This window comes from Berghia stephanieae, chromosome 1 (genome assembly GCF_034508935.2).
Source record: "Berghia stephanieae isolate SIO BIC M18660-M18661 chromosome 1, UCSD_Bste_1.3, whole genome shotgun sequence".
NCBI lineage: Eukaryota > Metazoa > Mollusca > Gastropoda > Nudibranchia > Aeolidiidae > Berghia > Berghia stephanieae.
Window position 1 is genome coordinate 84,222,180 of NC_088360.1, and position 17,533 is coordinate 84,239,712.

Sequence of the window (17,533 nt, forward strand, 5' to 3'; positions counted from 1 at the left end):
GGAGCTACGTGCTTTTATCTTTTAGAACTAGCCCTATTTTAAAACATATTTTGAAAAAAAAAATTACTCAGTTATTTATTGGAGACTTGTACATGTATAAGATGCAACACTTTTAAAGTTGAGGAAACGTGTGTAATTGTTTGCAAGCAGCATGAATCAATTATTCTGATTTTTATTAGACCGAATCATACAATATTGAATTTGCATAAAAAATGTTATGCATTATATTGAAATTTAAAAAAAAGAGAGGTATAACGTAATATTATAACAAAAATGCCGATTTGTCAATTTTATATCTATTGTTTTTTAAAAATTTATGTTATTTTGAATACTGTAATCATTAAATTGGCTCTAAATTTATCGTATTGTCAGTGTGCTACACTTTTGTTGAATTCAGACCTTGACCTAAGAGACTAAGAGTAAACTGACACATGGAGAAAATCCTTTTCACAATCTTTATTACAAGATTTGTTTGTTATTAAAGTGACTCACGCGGGTGGTTGGATGGGAGCATCACCCTTGAATCATATACCTATGATGTTCGCATGGGTGTACGATCCGATAGTGATGTCGTTTCTTCTTCTATTTACTAGCCTATCCTGCTTCTTTGGTTTGTGATTGTATTTTTGACAGGGGATATTTTTTTTTCTGTAAATCTTCTGCCTGTTTGTTCTTGGTTATTTATAATTTAGCTTATGATATCTTTAGGTTATGATTTTGATTTACATTTGTACTATTTTTGTTAGATTGCTTGTTTTTTTTGTTTCAGCGGTCTCTCATATAACCTCAATTGTGTTGGAAGAGACCTAAAGCAACAAACAAACAAAAAATCAGCAATTGAACTAAAGTAACTGTGTTTTGGTCTGCATTGAGAAAATGGAGACGTAGCAGGTACAAAATATTTATTTATTATCTGAGAACTGTCAGTTTTTCTTCCTTCTTTGATTAAAAAAAAATAATAATAACTGGCGTCTTACTGTTGGTAGGGTCTTTTGTATTCCTTCATTGATGTTATTGCCAGATAATGACCAAATATGCCAGATATGACTGTACATAGCTGTGAGTCCGCTAAGAAATAAGATGTATTCTATATAAAGATGTTACAAGAGTAAATATTTGAGAGAAAAGAATGGAATACAATGGTTTTATCCGATTAAATGTTTGGGCAACAGAATTAATCATTATCATTTGGAGTAAAAGGTGGGGCAAAAAAAAAAAAATGATTGATGGTATGCTTGAAAATGGTAAAAGTTACTAAATGTAATGCTGGTATGATTGACATTATTATTTTTAAAAATATTTTGTTTATGGAAGTTGATTGTAAAATGTAATCACAGTGCAGCTTGAATATCTTGTACAGGTAGGACTAATTTAATGTATTGAAATAATGATGAATTTGAGATATGCGTTGATCGTATTTACTAGTGTGCATGCCTCCTCACAATCTTATTCAAACCACCAACTTAGACAAAATATGTGGATGATACAATGTGAGACAAATCAGAAATAATAATGTGAGACAAAACCAGTTATAAAAAAACAAAACAACACTGTATAGTCACCTGGAGCAACTACAAAAAATCTACTTCTACTTCTACATCATATCACAAGACCGAAGGGTTCAGCTGGTCGCTGGTTTGGATAAGTAAGTTATTTTTTTAAAAAATAGCCTTCTGTGATGGGGGATTGAACTTAAAGCCACTTAACAAAGGATATCAAAAATAAATGTTATCAATGGTCATGCAATATTATAACTAGTTTATTTGAGGCAATCTTGTTTGTATTCAATTGTTGCTAATACAAAGAGTATTTATAGGGATATTTAAATGGGGAATATCATGTGTTTGAGAGTCCAGTGACTTTTAAAAATGATTGTACATAATTTCCTTCATGCTGCACTGTAGTTAAACATTGCCCTTAATTTGAAAACTGATATTTCAAGAAGAATGATCTTTGTGAAAGTATAATGTACATTTATAATATTTTTTGAATGAATTTTTGTAATGTTAATGTATTTATTTGACTTGTCTACCATAGTATTTCATGAAAATACATACAACATAATATAAATTTTATAATATGCTTGCTGTGTTTCTCTATTCAATTTTAAGCTGAAAATCTGCATTGGAACAACTTTTTGAGCTGAGAGAAATTATACACTAGTTTGGGGTCTTAGACATCCCTCTGCCTTTGAGAGCAAGGGTTGTCTTTTTGCCTTATCTTTCTCCTTTTAATTTCCTTTATGGTCTTCTGTACAACTCTTTTTGGACTTGTCCTAGGAATCTGGCCTTTTTGTTTTCTCAATAGGGAAACAATCTTTTGGATCAGGATTGTTTTTCCCCATAAAAAAAGCATTCTTCTTATTTCATATATTCTTTTCTACTTTACCCTGCTGGCTTAAAAATGTTCCTCTATTCCAGATGTCTTTCTTTGTTCTGGAATGATTCACATAGTCTGGTCCTAATTCTGGCTTGGAACCTTAAGCTAAGACGGAAATCAATTGTACGGGTCTATAGACTCGCTATCTCTTTTAACCCTCCATTATTTAACCTTTCCATGTGATTTTGGGTCTTTGTCCTAGAACGGGATCATTGTGTTTCACCAAAGCCATGCATGTGGTCTTTTATGAGAGGGAAATGGATTGCTTTAACTATTTTTTGAAAGATGATATTTTGTCCTCTTCGATTATCTCAACATTATTCATTTTGTCATTGTTGTGATTTTACTATAATATTTATTTTGTAACAGTCTGAATGTATCATGATGGCAGAGATCTTGTGTCAGTGATGTTTGTAGTTTCAGTCTAGCTACAAGGGATTTTGCTCTCAGATCTGCTTAGAGATCTCTGTTTAAGTAGTGTCCAATTTTTTTTTAAAGTTGTTTTTTTTCTTTCTTTTAGCTAGATCTATATCTTTTGACTGTTCTATCATCTTCCTTTCTACTAGTGCTAAGATGACCTTAAAGTGTCATCGACCCTAGAAAACACCTAAAAAACCCAACAAAAAACAATATTTGCTCATAATGGGAGGAACATCGCTACCTCCCCCTCTTCCCCAATGGGATGGCCTTTTTTAAAGTGCAGATATGATCTCAAAGCGGGCAAGTTAAGCTGTAAATATGAAAAGAGGATCATTCATTTTTTCCCCCAAAAATTGACATTCATTCTGATATTTTCAGAGAGATAAAATTTACATCACCACATTCTATGTTGTGTTGATTATAAAAATATCAAATCGTTCTAAAATTGGCAATTTATTTTAACCTTCTGTCTATGTGATACTGCCATTTTACTATAATTCAAATATTATAATTTTTTTTGATTATGACAGATCACTTGTTGAGTGGAATCCATCTTAGGGCTGTGGAATGTTGCGTCCTGTTGCGCAGATGAAGTCTTACCTCTCACCTCATTTCTGTCTCCGATCTGTGTTGATAGTAGAGGAGACATGAGAGCCAATGCCGCAGCTGTTTGATGCCATTCATCTGTTTTCTGCCTTGGGAATGAGAGAGTGGGACTGTCCAATTTTGCCTTTAATGTTGTTGACCCAGTTCATGCTTTGTCGACCTCTGTTTCTCCTCTCTCTAGTGTACTCTGTAATCTTGTTTTAACCATGAAGTTGTGTTGTGTCACATGACCAAACCACGAGAGCTTTCTCTTTTTGATGAACTGGGTGGGGTTCCCGACCTCCCATAGTGGGCAGGGTGGTACCTGCTGCGTCTTCTACCCCCATGTGTCGGTTTTCCATTTGCTTTCTGATTTTGTCTTGGGATGAGATTAATTGGTTTTGACCTGACCCTAGCCGGAGTCCTTGGCTGGGAGGGAAACACTCGAATGTATAGTTATAGTTTTGGGAGATGATATCTCAAACTAAGTACACTGATAGTGTGCTCTTGGAATCTAAATCTGTTCCCTATTTGTACCATTCCCTTTTGTCTTATCTTTTCTTGGTTGTTTTAATTGTAATTCTAGAACTTTTTACTAACCCATTTTCGTCCTTTTTACTGGCACTGATATGACCTTAACTCACTCAACCCTAACACCGACTATATCCGTAGTTTACCCAGGTTACTTTCACCCCATGCTTATTTATTACATTTTTCAGAGACAAATTATAGGCGTAGTATCAAAGTTAATGTTTTTAGTTTTTACATGTTAATGATAGTTGAATAAAACTATCTATGTACATGCTCATTTTTAATACATTTTTTTTTTCCAATTTTGAATAGTAGCCAAAATTTCAAGGTTTGAGTGAGTTAATGTGTTGCAAGCGCCTTAAAACCCTTAAAAACAAACAAACAATTTTTTTTGGTGAAGGCAAGAAGGGGCTCTTGTGGATCTTCTTGGTGACCTTACTTCACTGAGCAAAATTCATTTGTCTTGAATTCCTTCCAGGAATTTCTGAGAGGTTTTCTGTAATATTTATTCTTACGGGTTTGTAGCCTCTTTGTGGATACTGCTGACATTATCCCGCTTTTGCAGCCGTACAAAACAATTGATAGGACTATGAATTTTGATAGCTTCAATTTTGTCCACGTCTACATTGGTCCATAGCATTGCTGTCTCTTCTATTCTTCCGAATCATTTTCCCTTTCCATATAGTTTTGTGTTCTGGAATGGGATGATTTAGTTTCAGCTCTGACAGAGTTGGATAGATTTATCTTTTTGTGGCAGGTATTACTTTTTTCAGTTTAAATTAACTCTTCATAATCTATTTCCTCGAATAGGATTTCAATAATAAGTTTACTCGTAACCGTCTGAGCATATTTCTTTCAGTGGGGATCCAGTAGAGTTGTCAGTTGAGACTTCCAATCCAATCCAAATCAATGTTTCAGACTGGAATGATCGTAAAGTGTTGTAAGTGCTGTAATAACCTCAGCAGCAGGTCAACAATTATAGGTTGATTTAAAGAATGAGAAATTTTTAATTGAAAGAAATTCAGTATTGTGAACACATGTGCCATTTTGATAAACAACCTAGTTTAAGCTTGATGCACACCATTTAAAAAGAATACCAATCTGCTAGAATCTGTAGACTAAAAAAAAGTATTGAATAAAAAATAAATATGATAGCTTCTAAAATGAACAGTCTTGGCTGTGGAAGTGTTTTGAGATCAAAACGTTCTGTGTCAATTAGTAATTATTCTTTTAGAAGCTATTGTTTTGTTCAATACTTAAACTAATTAAAGAGTAAATTATAATAATTTAATCCAATCTCGTAATAAATTTCAAATACTTTATTTCAAGAAATATAGATAGACAAAGATAATGTCCATTATTGCTTGATGATACATTTGTCATTTGATGATCATTTCATCTATTATTTGTGCATAATTATCACAGTATTGATACTACAAGTTTAAACATTCAGTTGATGATAAGATGAAGACTCTCCTTCATCCCCCCCCCCCCCTCTCTCTCTCTCTTTCTCTCTCTCTTTCTCTCTCATAGTTATGACAAATGCATTCAAACAGACACACTCATACATGCACGCACACACACACACACACACAAACACACACACACACGCACAAACACACACACACACACAAGCAGATAAACATAATACACACAGACTCATACATTCTCACAAAGCTTGCAGTGACAACAAGTGCATCTATATTCCAAAATAAAATATATTATGGTGTAATGCAATTCAACACATTTGGATACTCAGCAGTATATCAAAGTAAAAATACTATCATAATTTCAAATATCAGTAATAATAAGCATTTTTCGTGCTGTGTCAAATGGTAAGAGGACTGAGACAAGTAATACTGAAATATTTTTTTCTTCGATTTGAAAATAGAAGACAATGATAATGTGCTGTTATAACTAACAATTGTATTTCCATATTATTTCCATTAACTTTTAAATAGAATAGGAATGACCAAATCTAATCGACGGAATAAAAGAGACACACATAAAATGGAGAAAAAAAATGCTTCATCATGGAATTAATGTTTATTTGAAAAGCATTATCGATTTTTATTATTTTTCACAATTCATTAACATTTTCATTACGAAAAAAAAAAAAGGAATAATACTTACATTTTACTGAGACAGTTAAAGTATAAAGGTAAAATGTATTTTTCCACAACAATTAAAGCAACGCAGTGGGTGTCATATAGTTATAGACTTAAATAGGTCAATACTTATAAATAAACTTTTAGCATTGTAATAATAATAATTTGAAGTAAATTGTGGCTCAGTAAACTGAGAAAACTTGGAATTTCAGCAGTATGAAATGAAAACAGTTAAATGACATAAAATTAAAAGGATAAAGGAAAAAAAATATTCATGATGATAATGGGAAGACATAATACAATATCATGGTCTCATTAAATAAAACAAAATGTGTATTCAAGTTTAACATATTGCATGAGCACTGAAAATGATCAATGAACAACCATAACTTCACATATGAATTTGATAAGTTGTTAATTTATATATTTTTGACGCTTATTATGTAAATGATGATCATAATTCTCATCATAACTGGGAATTTCTGACCTAAACCTTATTTATTTATTTTTTAACAGGGTATTTAAATGCCTTTGATCTGAGCAATCCTTATTATGATATATTAACCATAGGATCTAGACATATCATTGATACTACACAGACTATTGTCTTACAATCCACACCGTTAGTTGACAATAGCATAGGTTCTTTGGAGCTAAAGCTGCGAATGCAAGGGGAAAAGGTAACACTGAAAAATATATCTTTATCTTTATAATAGTCATTTTGGCAATGCAGTGATAAAAACACAATTATTATCTTTCAAACTGAATGCTTTCAAAGATTTACCAAAACTTCAAGTCAAAGCCAAACTTCTGGTGAATTCTTTAAAAAAAGAGGCAGCAAAAACGGCAACATTTTAAACTCGAATCCATCAAAAATGATTATTACGCACATGCTAAGACTGTTGAATTTACAACAAAAGATTCTCGTTGTCCACCTTTATTCCTCTTTGACGTTATTCTCTTGATTCTCAGTACGATCAAGTTTCACAATGTTTGTACAATCATCGGATGATTCTTCAGCAGGTTTCTCTAAAGTGACAGGTGAACAGCTTATATTTGTGTTCTCTTTACTTTCAGACACAAGCTTAGCTGTGGTAAATGCAGTTGGTGATGGTTTCTTAGAATCTGTTTCTCCAACATTTTTATTGTTATTACTATTACAGCTAATATTACTTTTTGCACTCTTGGCTGATGCTATCACCTTCATCTCTTCAAATTTTCTTTCTTCCTCATCTAGCTTGGAATAATACTCGATAAACTTTTTCTGGCTGATGGGGTCCATTTTATTCCAGACAAAAGCTCCATGACGCTGTAGAAAATTAAGAAAATGGAAATCTTGAATATTTTGCATAAACATACTCTTATCTTTTTCGGGTTTTACTCAGATGGCTATAAAACTCTAATGATACCAACTCCTAAGAGGTGATGTGTGAGTGGAAAAAGCCTAATTGCACTTCAGCTCGAGGGGACTTAGGTTAGAGCACTTTCATTTTCCCCCTTGATCAAGATAATTAATGACAAGTTCTCTCACTTAGGGCAACATGGGTGATTCCGTTGGTATGATACGTTTTTAATAGATAATCTATTCCTAAAATAAATATTTAAAATGATAGGTAAATAAATAAATAAATAAATAAATAGAGGTTAAAAATCCCTTTCTTAATTCCTAAGGAGAAATATGTTTTTAGGGTCTACTCCTAGGGAAGACTGGAATGGCCCAGGGGTCAGTGTTGTATCACATAGGATTTGAGAGTGCAAGGCGACTTGCTCAATGCCATACAGCGTGGTGAAGAGTCGAATTCTGTATCTTCTGAGTGTGAAGCGAAGACCACACTGCTGTGTTACACTGTCCTCCTTCACGAAGAGCTTAAGTAGTAAAATCTTACAATTTTGCATGTAAAGGCTTAACTTAGAAATAAATACATACTACTCTTCCCTCTCACTCCCTTAATCTCTAACTTAGCGCTAACTTAATTACTATATCAAATTTATGATAAAGGTATTGCTCAATCAGAAGGTGTTGAAATTTGTCAATACTAGTTATTAGAGTAGGTTTCAATTTGAGGGGCGAGATTTTTTTCTGCACAACTGACAAGGGCTTAGTCTAATTCTTGCATGATATATGTCGTATTTGGTCTTAATCTCATTCCATGATAAGCTTCAATGACAAATATTGTTGATTCGTGCAACAATGTTAATCGCAATCTCATCTCTTCCGTTCTTTTAATGACGGTCATAGAGTTGTATGTAGGCTAGTATTTAACTCAATCTAATGTGGAGTAGAATATAATGCTATACATAAGGCCATACAAAACGCATTTTTATAATTTGTGCAACAAAACTAAGATTTCACATTTCCCTTAAAGTTATGATTGATGCAAAAATACCATTCAATTCTATTTTGATATCTGTCATTGAGTTCTAAATATTTAGTTCACTTGATGTACAATATAACAAAGGGCTACACAAATGGTCATAAATAACACATTACAATAAATATATTAGAGGATGATCGATTGAAATGCAAACAAGAGTTTTCAGGAGGTTTAACGCAACAATCCAAAATAAAAAAAAGCAAAACAAAACAACCTACCTTTCCTCTAATAGGATAGTTGGGATCATTTCTACTATTGTACATGTGTTCATACGACAGTCCTTCCTTGTACAATCTCTTTTCGTCATTCTGTCCTCTTAAGTAGTTCACAGGTACTGTTTAGAGACAAAGTGTTCATATTTACTTAAACAGACTTTAAAAATGTTCTCATATTCATATATGTCACATCTATACATTTAAATTCCTGCCAATGGTGAAAAAGGCAAACCAAAACTTTTTTATACTTTTCACCAAGTTCATATCAAAGACTGTATGGAGGATAGACACAAATGCATACAAAGTGATAAAACAGTTTAAAAATTGAGAAAATCCCTTCGTTGAGACTCTCACCAATAATCATCAGGTATGGATTTGTTCCCTCCATCTATTCTCATGTTTACATTAAACGAATTATTTGATTTGATTTAAATCTATATCTATGGTAATGCACTATATTCTATTTTATTATATTTTTAAAAACTTGATCTTTTACAAGTTGACGACAAGGACTCTGAAAATCATATCAACACGTCTACAGGCCACTTTTCGACAAAACTCACTGTGATGGCTTCATATGATGATGATGATGATGATGATGATGACAATAATACTAATACTAATAATAATACTAATACTAATAATAATAATAATAATAATAATAATATAGTGAGGCTATGTGGTCTAGTGATATGATACTCTCTTTTGGATCTGAAGGTCCTCGGTTCGAGCCTTGCTCGGCGCATAGTTGAGTCCTTGGAAAATGCTCTTTACTCACATTCTCTCACCATACTCATTTGTAAAATGAGTATTTGGTCGTTAATAGCGTTGCATCTGTCCGAATAAATTGTAATATTGCCTAACAGCCGTCATGTCCCGCCCCACATGTTTAGTGTTGCTGTTGGCCAGGGACCCCGTGTAAAGCATTTTGAGCACTTTAATGGATATTGAGTTACAGATATAAAAGCTCAATTTTTAAAAATGAATAGTAAAATAATACAATAAAGATGATGTTGATGATGATGATGATGATGATAATGATGGTGATGATAATAATGACAAAATGAAGTTTAATAATTTACACCCCCCCAAAAAAAATCCAAAAAATTTATTTAAAAAAAATTATAAATGAAAAAGAAAATGGTCACAAATGAGCAAGCTTAATTTCTCTCTGAAAATCAGACTCACAAATTCCTCTTGCAGCCTCTCTATCCACATTTGCTGTATGTCTCCCTGACCCTGTGTGCCTTTCTCCAAATTTACAGCTGTAACTGGTTCTATAGTTCGTATCCTCTGCGTATGGTGGAACCACTAGGTCACCAGGATTTGGTCGACTGGGCCACCATTTCTTTTCTTCGTGTTGCACAGGTTTTGTGTAAACCTGCAATCACAAAGGAATCACACTTAAAACAAGTTGTTGTTTTTAACATTGAGCTTTATACGTTGAAAGAACGAAGTGGCAATTTGGACCTGAGTCTGAATTGCTTCCCGTGGCAATTAGGACTCCTGCCACAATGCGCCTGCGCAATCACTGGAAGTGTCGGAAGTGGAAGCTGGATTGAAAGTGAAGCGTGGTATGGTGGGGGGAAGCTGCTCGTTCTCAGTTGTCAGTTGTCAATCGGTAGGAGGGCGAGTGAGCGAGCAAGTCACATTTTAGAACTCCCGAAGATGACTATACCTTTAAAAGCGGTGATCTATTATTCCCCTTTGTCTTACTTTTTCTTGGGTACTTTTTAATTGTAATTCTAGAACTTTTTACTATCCAATTTCTCCCTTTTTACTGGCGCTGATATGACAAATGTGTTGCAAGCGTCTTAAAAAAACAAACAAACAAACAAACAAACTTAAAACATAGATCTAAATATTCGTGGTCTTTGGAAGATTACAATTGTAGTCGCCATTGACAACGTTAACAATCAATTTGCCCTCGCATAGATAAAAGAGTGTCTTTGTGTAATGATTGGAAGATTTATTTGATTTGCCATGAGCATGTTGCAAAAGATACATGCCTGACATATCTACATTATATATTTTGCCATTTGCGGCCGCGAAAAAGTGCGAGGAAAGGAGAATTATATGACTTTGGGCATTGAGCGTTTCATTTAAAAGGCAGTATGGGTCGGGCTTCGACAAAAGGCATTATCTTAATTCTTTTTTAATCAAAAAAATATGCTGTTTTATTTCTAAAAATTATAATAGAGGCGATTCTTGGCAGCAATCCATGCAATAGAGCCCCGCCACTGGGGTAGGGGCAGAGTACTAATATACGTCTAATACTATTATTATTAGATAGTATACTGGACTAGGTGCCTATTAATAAATAAATAAGCACTGGTTGAATACGGAGAGAAAATGATCAACTGGTAATGGGATTGGGGGGTAACCCACAAACGACCGAGGTGCTGGACGCAGGGGAGAACATGGTGATACGAGATCAAAGAGAAAAGCCGCCGGCTCTTGGGTTGTGGAAATGATTGTTGGGGGAGGAGGGGGGGTGTATGTGATTATTCTGTTTTTAATTACTTAGAGATACTCATGAGTGTGTGTGTGTGTGTGTTTAGGAAGACCGATACGGTTTCTATAACTGCAAACAGAATAGTAACTGAGAGTTTCACTAATGATACTATTATGATAAGTTCATCATTCGGGCTCATTGCATTGCAGTATTCCGAATCGAAGAGCAATCGGAGACATTTCAGACTCGACCCTGGTTAGCCACGGAGTTCTATTTAGTTTAGACTCAAGTCCGAATTGTCACGGGAAGCAATTCAGACTCTGGGTCCGAAATGCCATGGGAGGCAATTCAGACTCTGGGTCAGAATTGCCACTGGAAGCAATTCAGACTCGGGTCCGAATAGCCTTTTCCTTGAAAGAATATGACCTCCCAAAGATCAAAAGCCCCCCAGAAAAACAACCCGACTTAACAAAACAAAACCAAGAGAGAGAGAGAGAGAGAGAGAGAGAGAGAGAGAGAGAGAGAGAGAGAGAGAGAGAGAGAGGGAGAGAGGGAGAGGGAGAGAAAGAGGGAGGGAGAGAGAGAGAGAGAGAGAGAGAGAGAGAAAGAGAGAGAGAGAGAGGTGGGGGGGGGGGAGGGGAGGGATAATAAGAGCCTGTAACTTACATTACAAATTGGCTCATTCAAGAATCTGACATTCTTGTCTAAGAATCCACACGAGAGAGGCTGTGGTTTGTTTCCTCGATAATCAGGAAGCACTTTTGGCAAAACCCTTGTGGATTTCAATGGGCGAGTCACATAACATGGCTGTTCCTCTTTATTTACATCGTTTTTGGTCAGCACTTTTGGTATAGGCGTCCGTGGCTCAAATGATGCTCTGTATGGTATTGGTTTGTATTTTGGATGGTCTGATATAGCATCTTCACTTATTACCCTGAAGGAATCTGGACTGAATAATTGAAAAGAAAAATATGTTGTACATGCATGAAGATAAACAACAACAAGCAAACACAAACACAATGCTAAATGAAATAATCATGTATCATTCTCCTTCTCTCCATCCTACTTCTCATTATCTCGTTTCTCTTGTGTTCTTTATTTTTCTTCCCTCCAGATTTTCATCTATGAATTCTTTTTTCACGTTCACGATAACAGAACAACAGATATTTAACAATTATAATTTATAATATAAGTATAAGTTTAATTATCCATTCTGATTTAAGATTATGATACATCTTTCTTATTGCTTTCTGCTATGATGGAAAGTTCATATTCATTGATCATTATATTGAACAATCAAGAAAAATAATAAATAATCCCTGAAATTATCAAATGCATAAAGTGCTAAAATTTTGGTCACATGAAATCTGATTTTAGATAATTATTTTCATCGTGATATTTTAAGATAATGCATTTATCTGCAGTGACAAAAGAATTCATAATTCAGGAAAAGTTTTGTGATTCATGGTAAATTAGTTGGTCAGGAATAGTACAATCTCTTTGCTTTGGCTTTAGAGAATAAGTAATGTCAAATTCTAGTATGAGTGTGAGTTATGAGTAATGAGGTTTGCAAATATATTTCATTCATATCATTTACCAATATTTTTCATCCACTTTCTTCTTCCTTTGTATTGGAGGCATAAAGAGGGTCATTTTTGATTTAAGGAACAAGTCAAGTGGTAGAAAAGATATATTCCGTTCCAAAGTCAAGAACTTGTTGCACTCATATCGAAAAGAACGAGAAGTTTAAAAAACTACACACTACAAGGCAGCCATATTGTCAACAGTTGCTTGGAAACAACCGGATATGACCCTTATATCGCTAATCGCTACATAGTGACAAACAAACAAGATGGCGGCTATGGTTCGCTTGGGTGGGGAGATTAATGGAATTATTAACGAAATATATGATAAAAAGAAGTAAGTATTCAATTTATTGAGGGTAACTAACTAATGAAATACCACTACAATTGGAGTAATGAATTAGCAGATTTCAAACCTTATTTTCTTGTTTCAACAGGAGATACCATCTTGGCTTGTGTGTTTCTCACTGACTGCTGTGTGAGTGCTTGTGGTAAAATGTATTATTAGTAGTAGACTGTCGAACTTAATGATAAAATAGACAGACGCCTCCATATTATTTTAGATTTTGACAATTTGATACTGATGGTTTACTTTGCTTGTGTGGGGGTGGGGGGGGGTTGAGGGATTTTTTTCTGGTTTTATTATGAACTTATATCTAGAATAGAGTAGTAGGATATGGGCAGACCTATTTCAAAATTAATTCCTGCCATTTTTCTCTCTTAAAAGTTGTATTCGGAATGGGAGAGACTGCCCCCTTGTAATGATAACCCATTATATGACAAGTAACCGGTCTTTATTTGATGACTCTGCAGGATTGACAATACCCACTAATTCTGAATTTCTATTTATGTTTTTCGTTGCAAGCTTGAGAGGGGATCTCTCTCTCTCTCTCTCTCTCTCTTCTCTCTCTCTCTCAATCTCTCTCTCTCTCTCTCTCTCCTCTCTCTCTCTCTTGCTCTCTCTCTCTCTCAATCTCTCTCTCTCGCTCGTTCTCTCTCTCTCTCTCTCTCTCTCTCTCTCTCTCTATATATATATATATATATATATATATATATATATATATATATATATATATATATATATACATACATACATATAATTATCTTCTCACAATATGATCATACAATAAGGGTAGATTGTACTTGTTTAATCTATTGTGGATTTGCTTTCCTGCCTCATTGTAGCTGCAGGTGATGGCTTTTAGAGTCTCGCAGGTACATTGCAGGATGGCTATCTACCAGGGCTGGTATTCAAGTTTATTTGTATTTTGACAGTTTCTAAATTTGCAAAGATAAACCATCCTCCTCCATGGAAACTTTGCAAACTGTAGTTGTCACTATACACCAGAGGGTTCCTGGTATTATTTTGCTCGCCCACCGTATACTCTCATGTCTCCATAATCCAACCCCCCCCTGTTCCCGATATTTTGTCCGGAATACAGAGACATCTGGATAGCAGAATCAGTACCTAAAGTGGTATATTATTTATTTAATATCTCAGACCACGGTAATCTAAGCCCATCATTGCGGTCAACAACAACAGAATTATGCTGCTTTTATTATGAGCCTATTTGTGGTTTATTCAATTTTTTTGAATTTACTTTTGTTTTATTATTAATTTTCACATGTGTTTACTGATTTTTTTGTTGTTGTTATTTTTAAAAATTAATTAATTAATTAATTTTTGGGGGTGGAAAGGGGTGATATTTGTTTACTGATTTTTTAAATTACATTGAATAAGTTTTCATGAAGCTTGATTACTGAGTTAATTTCTCAAATGAGAATACAGAGGGATGTTACAGCATGAATTCTTTCACGAGGTCACATACTTCTCTCTCGTCTCTTTGTTGGTGATTATAGTTGATGATCGGTGATTTTTCGATGCTGTCATCTTCAATGTCCTCATATTGAGTTATGATGTTGATGTCATATTGTCGATGGTTTCTCCATGGGTCATATCAGCTCTGACGTCAAATGCCCATCAACGGCTTACCTTTACCTTGATTGAAAGCCATAAACTTGTTATCAATATCAAATGATGGGGGTTGGACAACAGAATATTCTGTGTCTCTGAGATTGTGTAAACTAACAAGTCATGGGTGATTGACGCCTGGGTGTTTATCGTATACGCAAGGCATTGCCACATTCAAGGAAGCAGGGTCAATAACTGGACTGGATAGACAATTAATTTATCTACCTGATGTGATAAAGTGTTTTAAATTGGATTATACTTCAATCATTTATCCATTGAATTCAACAAGAGTAGGTGGACAGATGATGTCAGTCACTGTGACATTCGGATTATAATTATAGGGTCATAAATCTATATTGTAATGGCTTGTGCCCAAAATAAGTCTTTGAATCTGGAAACATGAATTTTCCAGATTGTGGTATACAAATAAAGAATTAAATCTGAATAAGATGTCGACTTGCATTAAAGCTACATTTGCTTGAAAAAATATATAAAGGGCTGCCATATGGTTTTTATTTCAATCCAAATTGCTCTGTCTGTGGTGGACTAAGATAAATGTTTACAACAACTGGTTTGAGTTTACTATATATAAGTGTAAAATGTTGCGATAATGGACTGGAAACTCAACTTCGGTTAATTGCAACTTCGGTTAATTGCAACATTTTCGCTGATCCCAAGGTGTTGCGATTATCCGGAGTGGACTGTGGTAAAAATAATAGCAATAATAATAATAATAATAATAATAATAATAATAATAATAATAATAATAATAATAATAATAATAATAATAATAATATTATAATAATAATAATAATAACAATAATAACAATAATAATAATAATAATAATAATAATAATAATAATAATAATAATAATAATAATAATAATACTAATAATAATAATAATAATAGGTTAATGAGCTCCAGTTTCTATTTCTCAACCTAGTAAAAACAAGCTAGTCAGGTCTCTCTAATCCGGAACTACACAATCCAGATGGCTCTATCATTGGGAGAGGTCACAGTTCTTTATATTGAATATTCAAGATCAACTGTTATCTAAAATATTTTCTTTGTGACTTGGGAATTATTTTTAATCCATTTATCAAACAGCCAAGCTGAATATGACCGCCTGAAAGAATATACTGCTTCAGTAAAAATTCAAGCATGGTTTAGAGGAACCAGGACTAGATCATACTTTAAGTAAGTTCGTGATATTCTTACTTACACATTGTTGATAACCATGTAAATATAATATGTATATTTTGATATTACTAACCATACGATCGGATATTTACCACTTTTGTATTTTTTAATTTTATGATGTCACTTATGTCAAAACAAATTACGAATTGATTTGGAAATATTCAAAAAACAACTTTTTCAAACAGATTGTTTGAAGATTGTATTTGTTTGGACAATGATTTCATATGCTGAAGTTGATGTAAAACACACATGTGAAAAATATATATATATATAATCCTTACACTCTTGATTTTTGGAATTCCAGATGTGTTCCCAATCGTTGCATGAGCTTGCAATTTCGTCATTTTTGAATAAAAGACATATATTCAAAAACACTTAAATGATAATATCATTTTATGAATCTAATTTTTAGTAAAATTTAACGCTTGATAATTCTAATGCCACAAATTATTATTGTTAATGTGATATAATTACATATTACTATTTATGAGAAGGATATAATTATTATCATTATTTCACTGCAGGCACTTAGACAAGTCTGCAACAACTATACAAAGAGTATGGAGGGGATTTCTTGGAAGGAAGTTTTACAGAATTCTTCTGAAGGTGAGCATTTTTTGTAAGGAGTAGATTACTTATGTTGACTTCAGTTTGATTGTTTACATAATCTCCTGTTCATACTCGATTGGGGGTCTTGATATGTCTGTTGGATCCTGGGTACAGTCGAGTTATACAGACGACTTGTTCACCCTGCAGTAAATGGGTAGCTGGGTCTGTTAGATCTGGTGGAAAATACTTTGCGATAGACTAGCGCCTATCAAAAGGATAGCTTTCAATTGTTATTGTCGGTTTCATGCTATAGAAACCAGGATAAGCTCCGGCCCCATAGACTTAATAACTCTGGAGGACTACTTTTTTCAGACGATTGTAGTAGGTCCAGTCATTCAAGCTGGACAGCTTGGAGAAAAGATCTTAAGTATGAGAACATTCAACTAAGCAAGTTGAAAACTTTGATTATATGCAAAGGGTCTCTGTGATTGTTATTGTTTTTAAATATTTTATTTGAATATATGGAAAGCTTAATATATTGCAGTTTAGAATATTGGGTGCTTTACATACCGCTGATTTATTCGTTATTTTACATTTGCAAAGCGTTGTAATCAGAATTATAAAGTGGGCTGGCCAGTGCCATTCTCAATGCTGTTTGGTGAAAACTGCCGAGAAAATTACTACTACTAAGTATAATTATTATTGTCATATTGATCTGAACCTGTTAAATTACTGAGGAAATATGTGTTGCATAATTGTCTTTAATTCGATGACAGGAAAACTGGAATTCTCCAGTAGATTTATGTGAAGGAGACCAATTATTCAAGGATTTTTGGAACTCTGGTCAGAGCAGGTTAATTAAACATGTCAGCTCTATTGTTGTTAACAATTTCAAAAGACAGCTGAAGCAATCTGGGCAAGGTTGGCAGAGCACATCATTTATGCTGAACAATTGTTCAATTACTGACTGGTAATGAGTGGAAATGCATGGTTAAAAAATAACAAACAAACAATGAAATACATACATCATTCAGCAATAGTATTTGAATGGGTGGCCCCGGTTTATTATATTTTCCAAAAAGTCCTACCGCTATGTTTATACTATCAAAAGGAAGATTGAGATAAAATATTTAAAACCAGACATAAGAGTGCATTATGAT

At 33.8% G+C, this 17,533-nt stretch overlaps 2 protein-coding genes across 2 annotated transcripts in view; one reads left to right on the forward strand and one right to left on the reverse strand.

Annotated features, from left to right (window-relative positions):
• Window positions 1-5,219: 5,219 nt before the first annotated feature.
• Window positions 5,220-12,867, reverse strand: LOC144959539 (uncharacterized). The gene is made up of 5 exons (XM_078892158.1): window positions 12,666-12,867; window positions 11,735-12,017; window positions 9,802-9,994; window positions 8,617-8,732; window positions 5,220-7,332 (listed from the first exon to the last, which is right to left on the reverse strand). Exons 1-5 carry the CDS (start codon window positions 12,719-12,721, stop codon window positions 6,961-6,963), a joined length of 1,020 nt encoding a protein of 339 aa, XP_078748284.1. The 5' UTR covers window positions 12,722-12,867; the 3' UTR covers window positions 5,220-6,960.
• The window catches only part of LOC144959534 (spermatogenesis-associated protein 17-like), a 12,532-nt gene continuing 7,732 nt past the window's right edge, over window positions 12,734-17,533 (forward strand). The window contains exons 1-3 of the mRNA XM_078892151.1: window positions 12,734-12,988; window positions 15,732-15,821; window positions 16,349-16,430. Coding sequence (XP_078748277.1) covers window positions 12,921-12,988; window positions 15,732-15,821; window positions 16,349-16,430 — 240 coding nt within the window. The 5' untranslated portion in view covers window positions 12,734-12,920. The remainder of the gene's footprint in view (window positions 12,989-15,731; window positions 15,822-16,348; window positions 16,431-17,533) is intronic.